At 38.4% G+C, this 11,345-nt stretch overlaps 1 protein-coding gene across 1 annotated transcript in view; it reads right to left on the bottom strand.

Annotated features, from left to right (window-relative positions):
* Positions 1-376: 376 nt before the first annotated feature.
* Positions 377-11,345, bottom strand: part of CFAP418 (cilia and flagella associated protein 418) — an 11,475-nt gene continuing 506 nt past the window's right edge. Inside the window, exons 2-6 of the mRNA XM_005517398.3 lie at positions 9,821-9,920; positions 7,367-7,437; positions 6,796-6,861; positions 5,925-6,020; positions 377-4,001 (exon numbers count right to left, since the gene is read on the bottom strand). Coding sequence (XP_005517455.2) covers positions 3,842-4,001; positions 5,925-6,020; positions 6,796-6,861; positions 7,367-7,437; positions 9,821-9,920 — 493 coding nt within the window. The 3' untranslated portion in view covers positions 377-3,841. The remainder of the gene's footprint in view (positions 4,002-5,924; positions 6,021-6,795; positions 6,862-7,366; positions 7,438-9,820; positions 9,921-11,345) is intronic.

Below are 11,345 nucleotides of genomic sequence, written 5' to 3'. Positions count from 1 at the left end.
AGCATCCCACTCTGCAAGTTGTTTAGCTACATGCCACACTGCACAGCACCTGCCTCCACCTTTTATCCTCGGTAAACATCCAAGAAATGAGGCAAATGAATCCAACTTTATGAGCTCTCTATAATTTCATGTGCTGTCCTCATGTGTTCTAGCATGTTAGCTGGTAAAGAATTTTAAAGCTTATTTAATTCTCCTCTATTTGCTGCATCCCCACTGATGTGAGAAAACACACAACACAACTTATTGCTTCTTATAAGCTGGACAGTGCTTTTGAACTAAGGACATGTCATAACCCTTCTGACAGAAAACACCATTTTTATAAGGCTTCTCTTTGATAGGAACAGTACAATAGAATTCACACAACACACAATTCAGATTTGTTCCAACTTTTTGTTTTATTAAGTGCTGACATTTAAAAAACTTTCTCAAAGCATACATGCCAAACCCTAGGCATCAGATGTGGCCCTCACAAACGATCAGCACCTGATGTTCCTTTACTCCACCTGCCTGCAGTTATCAGGTGTCAGACCACAGACAGAACACCAGGTCTTCTGAAAAAAGAGCCTGACAGGAAGAAAAATTTGCATACGCAGCTCCCAGCATAGCACTTCTTATATTGTGTGACTACTACATGTGCTGGTTACATGACCCAAAGACTCACATGTCAGGAAACAAGAGAAGTGGCAGTCTTTCAGCAAGTGGCAGCATTTGCAGAATATCTTCAGTACAAAACCAAAATAGGTATTAATTTTTTTTTTTTTTTCCTCAGAGCAGAGCTTGCAATATGTAGTGTTATTATGCTTCTCTAAGTTAACTTTAATGGCAGGTCGATTCTTAATAATGACTCTTCTGAACTATTTTCACCTTCCATAATTTGCAGGTAAAACAAGTGAAAGGTAAGTCAGAGCAGCATATAAAAAATTGATGGAATTTTGTCATCCTTCTTTACTTTTGTTTCTTTGATGGATCTGCTGCAGATTAATGGGACAGGCTAGAAAATTTTCAAGTATATCAGTAATCAAACTAAAAATCTTTAATTTTCACCTTGCCCATTTCACAAATGGAAATGGTATTACTATTCCAAAGCAAAAAATTGGAGGAAAACAGTGGTCATGTTTATACTTAGCAACACTCCAGTACTCCATTTGACAACAGCTGAATTGCATTCTTAAAAAAGAAATTTTTACATATTCTTAAACAGAATTCTCTACATAATCCCTGCTATCTAATGTAACTGACACAGAAATGTCACTTGGGGTCTGGGCTATATCTTGAAAACCTTGTACAATCTGACAATACCTTCATCAAATGAACATTCAAGCTCTAGTTTTATCTTTCTTTACATTCCTTTTAATCCAAGGACTTGGGAGTGGTTTGTGACATGTAACTGAAGAAAGCAAAGGAAAGGAAATCCACTCTTAATACTGCTTCTTCTTCCAACAAAATAATTGTATCTTACGTCATAGCAAATATTCTCAAATCTAGAAATATGATTAAATTCTGAAAACCTGTACCAGAAACACTATTTCTATACCTGTTTACCATTTCCCTTGGACAAAAAGCTGTAATATCCCACCACTCTGACCAAGGCCAGAACAAGTTAACTACCCTTGAATAAACCTGATTATTTCAGGGGAATGTTCAGGGTACAGGAGACATGGTCTCTTTCCAAGTCACATAAGACTCAGTCTCATGAACTGAGATGGGAATTAGGATTTTCCCCATTTCCTGCTCACAGGCTGCAAGCCCAGCTTGTTTCTACATTGCAGCACAAGTTGCAGTACCATTCTAGCCAAAAGACACCCTGTGGAACTACTTGGTCATGAGTTCCAAATAGCCTTGGAACAGAAAAGCCAAGGCAACTCAGCACTTTTTGAAATGTATTCTTCAAGAAGAATGGAAAGCAGATTTCTTCTTCCCCAGAGCTTGTTACTGACTGCTGAGTTCTTCTCTTATTCTGAGCACTGAAGCTCTCAAGGCATGAAAGTCACTTGACACCTGAAGAACACCCAGGAGCAGTCACTACTGGTCTGGGTACAGCCCAGACCAGGGCTACATCTTCACAAAGGACAGAAAGGCAAGCAGAGATCTTCTAGGAGCATTAGTCAACTGGTCTCTGGTCCTGAACCTGCAGTTTTGGACTCTAGCAGTTGAAACTTCAGCCTGAAATACTAAATTCACTAGAAACAATAGATGACCCTAAATATGTCTGTACCATGGTGCCAAGTAGTACCTCTCCAAAGCCAACTCACCTCTGACTCTACGGCCAGGCTGCATGGGCACTGGAGGCTGCAGCCTGGAGCACTGAAGAAGCACTGCCAGACTTCCCAGGCACACTGCTGGGTCTCTGCAGGTTCTGAAAGAAGCACTCACAGAAGGACAAGGTAAGCAGGGTGCAGAGTGCATGATGCCTCTGATCGCTACTGAGATCTGCTCTTTCAGAGGGCGACAGACACAGGAATCACCTCTTTAAGAGTGCACAATTGTTTTGGAAAATCTCAGAAACGGAACAAATGTACAGATTAGAACCATGAGCAAAACTTCAGAGAAAGGGAAATGGCTCTGTATAGCTAGAATTGCCCAAAGTAAGTAATACTGAATTTATTTGTACAGATACACATACTGCACAGCAAAAACACTGACAGAGTTCCCATATTGTGACACGTTTCAGTGTAGTAAATGACAGGACTGGTTATTCTTTCCTCCCTATACCCCTGCATAAATCTCAAATCTATCTTCTATGTTATTTATACATAATGAAAAGAAAAAGCTCATAAACTGTAGTGACACTGTAAGCAAGACAATTCACCAAGTAAAATGTTACTGAGGGAAGGAAGTGTGTGGAAACAGGACAGTTACACTTTCTGAATGTGAATTTTTTTAAAGAGAAGCTGAAGTGAAAGCTAAGTGAAACTGAAAAAAAAATAATTTTGAATATGAGTGAGAATATATATATTTTCTCACACTTAAAAGCCTGAGCCTTTTTCCCTTGAAAATATTAACAAAAGAGTAATATACTCTTCAGAATCTCTTTAAAATTGCATTATTTAATAATTGCACAATAACTTGTTCATCTCTTGTGCAGTGAGGGCTGAAGAGAATTTAAAGAAATTCATTGTGGTAGAAATCCTTAGTCAGCAGAAAGTGCTCTGAAGAAAGCAGTAGGAACTGGAAGAAAATTTTAAACACCTGCAGTTTTGGCTGCTTTTGGGTAAAAGGAAGTAAAGTTTTGGTAGTAAATTTAAAAGTAAAGGGTGTGGTGAAACCTTTAAGATGAGAGCTGATCCAATAGTAATTTTTTAAGAGATAAAAAACCATTTGCTCATTAGCAACTATGAACAAAGCAGATTTCTGTGGGTGGTTTCTTCCTTCACCAAATATCAATCAGTGTAAAACCACCACAGCAGGATTAACTTCTGTGCAGAAATTCATATGCCACTGTGTCATGGTTGTTTCCCAACCCACCATTTTGAGTCCAAAATTCTGCAGGCATGGGAAACAAGGCTCTTATTACATGAGGAACAGTCTCAAGGTGCTTTGCCCATGCCCAAGTCTGTTATTTCTTTTTTTCTTTAACACTGCTGAGTGTGAACTTTAACCTCATTTAGCTTCCAAAAAGCCTCAAAGTTGGCCATTTCTCCAAATAATCCAACCGTCCACACTGCTTGCAGACAGTTAAATGAAAGGAAAAAAAAAAATTTTTCAGGTTGAAAACTGGGTGTTTTAATCTATTTCTAGATCTAAGTATTCAATTTTCCATCTGTTCTCGGAAAACTGGGTAGGAAACAAATTGATTTTAAGAGCTATTTACACACAAGTAGGTATCCCACACAAGAAGACTTCATTCTCCATGTTTACCACAAACCCACCGAAGCTGCTGCTCTGTTTGGAGGTCAGTTAATTCATCAATGGATCTCCAGCTGCACTGACAAGCATATGCACGTGCTCCTTTCTTCTTTATCATCTTTGCTCTTAGTTTACTGAGCTCAGGCATGTTATTCCTGCCAAAGAAGTGAATTCATCTTAGGATCATGCTGGGTTGTTTTGTTTTTTTTTTTTTAAAGAAAAAATATTCATTAGACCATTTCAAATCAGAAAACATTTTAAGGACAATTCTGAGTAACATTGTCATGGATGAATTTAGGGATATATTTGAATTCTGTTTTGAACACAATCCTTTCCCGAGAGCAGTCTCAGTGTAGTTTCTGTGTTCTCAGATCAACTACGGACTGATGTTTTTGTAAACAATGTTATCTGTTAGGTTTTTAGAGACTTCCAGTCAGCCTCCAGAGAAAGAATTGGGAAGAAAACCAAGCAGAGCTAATTCCTGTGTTAAAAAATTGCCCAAAAATGTATTTATCTTACCAAATGTACTGCAAAAATTGCTATGCGTTATGGATACAATTACAGAATTAAACTTTTCATCAGTAACTACTACTCAAGGTGATTGTTAAAGTGACTGAAATGAAATGGCCATAAGAGGGTAGATTGTACATCAAACCAGAAATAATTCCTGTGCAGCCATTAACCATAACAAATGAAAAATCAGCATGCTATGACAAAAAGAAGTAATTAAAAAAAAAAAGTGAAAATATAGCATTTTATCTATCTCTGCTCTCATGACCTCCTCCTGGCCACTGTATACTGAATTGCTCAAAAGCAACATTAACAAGCCAAATTAAATAAAAAAAACCCAAAACAAGTATTAAGAGAAGGATTTTTAGACAAAGAGATCAGACATCTATTGATGGAAGGAAAATGTTTAACCTTAATGTTTGCTTTCTAAAATTCAGGCTTGTCAAAATAAACAGCTAAATATCTTGCTAAAGATTACAAATTTTAATCAATGTTACAAGTATCTGATACTAATGCCGCTCATATGGTTTTTTTTTTCTTTCATTTCATTTATTAATTTCAAGACCTGAGAAGCAAAATAATTTTGAGTTTGGGTAAATAAAAGAATCCCACTTAGTTTAAACCTTTTCCACTACCAAACAACTCTTAGGACTTTAAAGCCACTTTAAATAATGGGAAAAATAATAAGAAATAAGAAATACGGATTTTGAGACTGGAAGAAAAATACAGGAATAAAAATGTAACACAGGAAAAAGAATGGAAAAGGAACCAGTATGTCCATTAATGTTCTTTTCTGACTGTTACATTACTGTCCAAGCACATACTCTGAACACATCCACCTCTTCCATCAGTTAATGGGCACACACAGAGACTTTACTAAAATAAGAGGAATCCAAATTTGATGTCTATTATTAATACTACACTACCTTTCACTAAGTCTTGGCATTAGCTTTAGAGAACCTGGAAATATGAACTCCTTACTTTTAAGTCTTCAAAAACTATTTAAAGAATTAAAAACATCACAATATAAGCAAAAAACAAAAATTCCACCTCTCCATTTAAACAAACCTTGCTCCAAGAAAGAAATCTGTTAAGAAATAAAGCTATTTGGTTTTCACTGAACGTGACAGCACACCTAATAGTGCAAAAAGAACATGTGACTTGAAACCATCACAGGCTGTATGACTGAAAGTGAGGTGCAAAGCACATGCTGAATAGTCTACAGTCACACTGTTGAAATTATAGATGCCCTGCACTGGTTGGCAGAGTCCAACCCATCACATAGATTACCTGCTTATTTCAGCAATAAACTGGCCTTCTGATCCATTAAACTTGAATTATTTTTAAAAGCAGAGGGAGAGTCATGGGAGAAGAGACAGAAACGGATGAAAACAGATTTTGGGTGATGTTGCTTCCCCCTCCCCACAGACTGTCCCACCTGATCCCAAACAGGTTGCATGCATGCTTTTTTTTAAGTGACACAGCAGTGCTAAGGGCTTTTCGTCTCTCCTATTCTTATTGAGTCCCAAAGCACAGTAGCACAACACTAATACCCACCCCAGACACACCTGAAAAAGAGATAATCACAGGACTGATCCCAGATGTAGTCATTGAAAAGTGACACACGGAAGTCACAAGCAGTACAACGTAGCTGATCACACGTTCTGGACAAAGAAGAACAATCAGAGAAGCTGACTGTTAAAATATTCATCCATCATATATGGGTCAAAGTACAGCACTCACTCAGAAATACTAAAAGCAACGTCACCTAATCTAAATGCTTTTACATCTCTGGCCTGTTCACAGTTATGGTATGTGATTTAATTATAAGTTCACGTATTATTTTTACAGGTTCCTATCCTCACTGAATACATAAAATAAACTGATATTCACTTGATATATTCTCTTTAGTATTCCTTACTGGTATGGCACCGTGTATCGAGTACACAATTACTACAAAAATGCCACATGGAAATGCAGTAATGTTCTATAGGACGTTGTGGATAAATCATCAGAGTACCTTTTCTGCTAAATTCAGCTGCAATTGCAAAGCACTCTGACCATTTTCAGTTCAGGTTCTGGCATGATTTCAACCAGCCCACTGATTTAAGTCACATACTTGACATCACATAGAAAGAGGAAGAGAGGCAGGGAAAAATAATAATGGAGCAGCAATTTCTTTAACTACTTGTTACTGATTTTTGGTTTCATGTCTCATTTGCAAGCATCTTTCTATACCTCAAACAAACAAAAGCTCAGTGATCAACAACAGAGGACTGAAAGGGACCAGCTGATTTCAACTGCAGTTACAGACAGCCACTTCTTTAGATGATTGTAAAGCTGTCCTGCCCAGCTCAGAATTTTGTACCACCACAGAAACACAGCTGTGAATAAAAAAAATGATAAAGCAAGTAGCACATATTTTTTCAGGTTTCCTACCTTTTTGAAATATTTGTTCCTATCCCAGATGGTGAAAGGCTTCCACCAAGGTACACTGGACAGCATCTATGTGGATTCATTAAAAAAATACTAAATTATAGCAAAACAGATTGGAGAAAGCAGTACAACATTTATCCTAGTTTAACAGCATGGTATTTACAAAAAATATTTTTTAAATATAGGCCAAGCATCCAAATACTTGTAAACTACAGAATTTTAAAATTTCCATTTTCAAAGTGTTCAAAGAAAACCTACAAAAATCACTCTCTATGCCAAATATACAAGGGTCTACATATTGTAACATCTGACAAATGTATATGTCCATAAGACAAAGGAAGATGTTGTTCAATAGCTCAAATAATTAATAAAGTTATAATAAATTATTTTGACCACATGAAAACACATTAGCCTGTCTTTGAAATTATCTGCTTATCTTTGTTTTTCTTTAAAAAGTTTTTCTCAGTGTCTTTCTTAAGAAATGTCAACACAGATTAAACAGCAGCAGTATTATTAGACTGATAAGAAGTAAAAATCAAGCAATGTCCAACAAGCCCGAACATTTTTCACCTACTTTTTCCCATGTGCCTGTACAATAACACTGTTTCTTTCAGGTGTGAGACTTGCAGGATTACACTTCAATTTCTGTTTAAAAACAACCAAAGAATAAAATGCAGCATTACAGCAAAGTCACAATATTCTGTTTTACTTAATAATCAGGAGCCAGAAAATCTCAGTCACAGAAGAAGGGGACTAAGACTTTGGGAATTTTCTTGTTCAAGTTTGTGAGGCTCTGAAGTAACAGGCAAGCAAGGAACAAGGCTTCTCTTCCCACACTGAATTTCCAGCTCTGGCTGAAGGAATTCCACACCACATGATCACTTAGACTTTACAATCAAAACTTAGTATTTTATGCCCTCCTTTTAATAATTTTGCATTTAAAACCAGTTATAATTTGGAACCCTCTCCATCGATGTTTTTTAGCTTTTGTTTCATTAAAACCCATCAAGAACTTCTATTTTTCAAAAAGATAGAGTCTTTGAAAGGTTTCTTATTTGCTGCACATAGATGAGTTTATTTGAATTCTAGAATATGTGAACCCTAGATCCTAAATGGGAAGTTCTATGGATATAAAATGATAAAATTATACAAATTTACTGGCATAATTCTCTCTCCCTCAGATGTATAGAAGTATTTTTGTTGGTTCAGATTTAGCCACTCTGTAAAAAATCAAACTAAACAAAAACAATGTCACTTGTGAAAATAAGGGAATCTGCAGGAGGTTATGAAGTGTAAAGGGTAAAACACCATTTTCTACTGCTGATACCCAAATGAATATGAGTATCTATTTTCAATGCCTTCCATCACTGTAACTGTTTTGAGAATGCAAAATTGTGGCTTCATTCCCATCTCCTGCAGTGAAATGAGAGGACATTTGCAGAGGATACAAAACGGGAAGCAGTGGTTGGTGTATCAGATGACTGAGCTGCCATTAAGAGGGACCTCAAATGACTTCCAGAAATGGGGTGAGAAGAATCTCTTCAAGTTCAGCTAAGGTGAAATGCAAACTCCTGCTCCAGGGGAGAAATAATCCCTTTGCACAGAACACTATGTGGACTGACCAGCCAGAAAGCAGCATTGCAGAGAAGGCTGTGGGTAATTCAGTCGGTAACAAGTTGACCATGAGCCAGCAATGTGCCCTTGCAGCACAGAGGGCCAACAGTATCTTGGGACACGTAAGGAGGGATGGTGCCAGCATGTCCAGGGAGCTGATCCCTCCTCTGCTCAGCACTGATGACAGAATCAAAGAATCATTCCAGCTGGAAGAGACCTTCCCCTGCCCAAAACAGGGTCAGTTTCAGCAGCTTGCCAAAGACTGTGTCCAGCTGCATTCTGAAAATCTCCACAGACCGAGACTCCACAACTTCTCTCTGAAGACTGTCCCTGTATTTGAGCACCCTCACAGTAAGAAAAGTGTTTTCTTGTGTACAGATGTTATTTTGTGTGTTTCAGTGTATGCCCATTGCCTCTTGCCCTGTCACTGGGCACTATGGAGAAAGTCTGGTTCTTTACTACACCCATAACTATTTACACACATTGATAAGATCCCTGCCAAGAGCCTTCTCTTCTCCAGACTGAGCAACTCTCTCAGCTGCTCCTCACATTACAGGCATTTCAGTCTCTTAACCATCTCCATGGACCTTTGCTGGAGGTTCTCCAGTAGCTCCATCTCTCTCTTATATTTGAGAGACCAGAACAGGTCACATTACTCCAGATACAACCTTACAGACATGCCAGGAACACTGTGTCAAGTAAAAAAGAGGCATGGACATAATGGAGTGGGCTCACAAAAGGACCATGAAGGTCATTAAGGATTCAGACCATCTGACATCCAAGTATAAGCTAAGAGAGTTGGAATTGTTTAGCCTGGAGAAAACAATGGTCAGGAGAACCTTATGAAGGTATGTCAGGAAAAAATAAAGAAGATGTAGCCAGACTTTTCTCAGCGGGGATCACTGACAGGACAGGCAATGGGTGCAAACTAAAGTACAAGAATTTCCATTCAAACATACAAAAATTCTTTATGACTTGTGAGGGTGGTCAAACACTGGAGCAAGCCACTTAGAGAGGCTGCAGTCTACATCCTCAGGGATAACTGAAAGCCATTTGGACACAGTCCTGGGCAAGTGGCTCTAGGCAGTCCTGCTTAAGCAGGTGGTTGGACCAGATGATCTTCAGAGTTCCCTCTTCCAACTGCAACCATTCTGTGATTCTGAGCATTGACACTATGCTCTATTTTGAACTTGCATTTCCTTTAATTGCCTGTTATTGCCCCGGTAAGAACATCTCTTTATATCTCTCCTGTTCCTCACTACAGCATTACTGCATTTTCCTTTCTGCTTTATTTTCCAAGTTTATTCTACAGCTTGTTTTCATTCATGTTTTGCTTTAAAAGTTTTAGCTTATGGTGCTTTTACTTCCGCTGCTGAACCTGACTTGTTCTGAATTTCTCCAAACCCCTACTCACCAGAGGTGTTTTGGTAAAGCTGCTGTCATTACAGATTTCATCAATAATGTCGTCTAGATCTTCTTCGCTGCTGTCAGCACTCACTGACACTTTAGCTGATCTGAAAAATAAATATATCAGCCTTCATTTTTGTAGCAAGACTACAAAACTTTTTTTACTGTGAGTTAAAAAATATAAATAGTTACAGCCTTTTTCCCCTAATATTTTTGTAATATCTCAGGTAGGCCATCCAAATCATGACTGAACAGATGTAAACCGTAGGATAACACCTTTAAGTCTCTGTTGAGTTGTCCCATCATAAATTTTGTTTTTGCTTGCTTCTTTTATTTACAACTACTCCCAGCCATGAATAAAACTATGATAGTATAACCCCTGCTACACTTACTGAGAAATTAATTGGACAACCCTGATTTTTCACATTTAGCTTCAGCAGAAGGAATATCAGTCATATGTCAAAGGTCAGAGGAAGGTCTCTACTCAAGCTACATAACTGCAGGGGTCCTGAAGAGAATTCCTGCTGAACTGGATGCATTTAGAAATATCACCTGCACTTTGCTTTTGCTCAAGTAACACTCAAGTCTGCTGTTTGCTAGCTCTTTGTCAAAGAAAGAGAGGCCTCTAGTACTGCTGCATTAACTAATCAAAAACAAATCTACTCCTGAAAAAGAAGAAAACTCTGTAATTTTTCTTTCAAGATGGTAATTAGATCAACTAAAATTAAGTGCTCATCTAACCGTTATGCAAACAATGTGGAAGTCTGGTAATGTGGTCAAAGGTAGTGGTCTTTCTGATCTTGCATTAGTCATTGGATTCTTCAAGATCCTTTCCTGAGACTCTGAAATGTGTGTAGGGTAAGCGCTTATCAGCCCACCCATGGAGATATCTGGCCAAGCCTCTCTGGTCCACAGACCTTCCAAAGGGAGTCTGAGATGCCTGTGAGGACTGGGATGTAAACCTCAGGGCCAGGATGGAAACCTGATGTCTGGGATGGAAGCCTGAGGGCAGGGTGAGATGTCAGACACCAAATGCTTGGCAGGAATGAATCTGTCAGCATCAAACTTGCAAAGTCACCATTTTGAAAACTGTGGAATTTGAGGCAGATACCTCAAAGCACAGCATGTAAGTTAAGTGCTTACTGTAGTGCATACGGTTAATAAAGTATGAACGAAAAATTATGAACAGAAAAAACAGACCCGAGGGAACAGCATGAAGCTGTGTCAGGGGGGGTTTAGGTTGGATATCGGGAAAAGGTTCTTCACCCAGAGGGAGGCTGGGCACTGGAACAGGCTCCCGAGGGAAGCAGTCACAGCACTAAGCCCGCCAGAGCTCAAGAAGTGCTTTGACAATGCTCTCAAGCACATGTGGTGACTCTTGGGGTGTCCTGGGCAGGGCCAGGAGTTGGACTGCGATGATCCTTTTGGGTCCCTTCCAACTCAGAATATTCTGTGATTTCAATGAAATGACTGAATTATCAAGAGAATAAAAACTTTGATAATGCTATTGCTAAAGTTCGTCCTGCTCTAAA

This window comes from Pseudopodoces humilis, chromosome 1 (assembly GCF_049639895.1).
Source record: "Pseudopodoces humilis isolate 2021_Gansu_Grassland_sample_001 chromosome 1, ASM4963989v1, whole genome shotgun sequence".
Lineage (NCBI taxonomy): Eukaryota > Metazoa > Chordata > Aves > Passeriformes > Paridae > Pseudopodoces > Pseudopodoces humilis.
The sequence above is the reverse complement of the archived record's forward strand: the minus strand, read 5'-3'. Positions and strand labels throughout refer to the sequence as shown.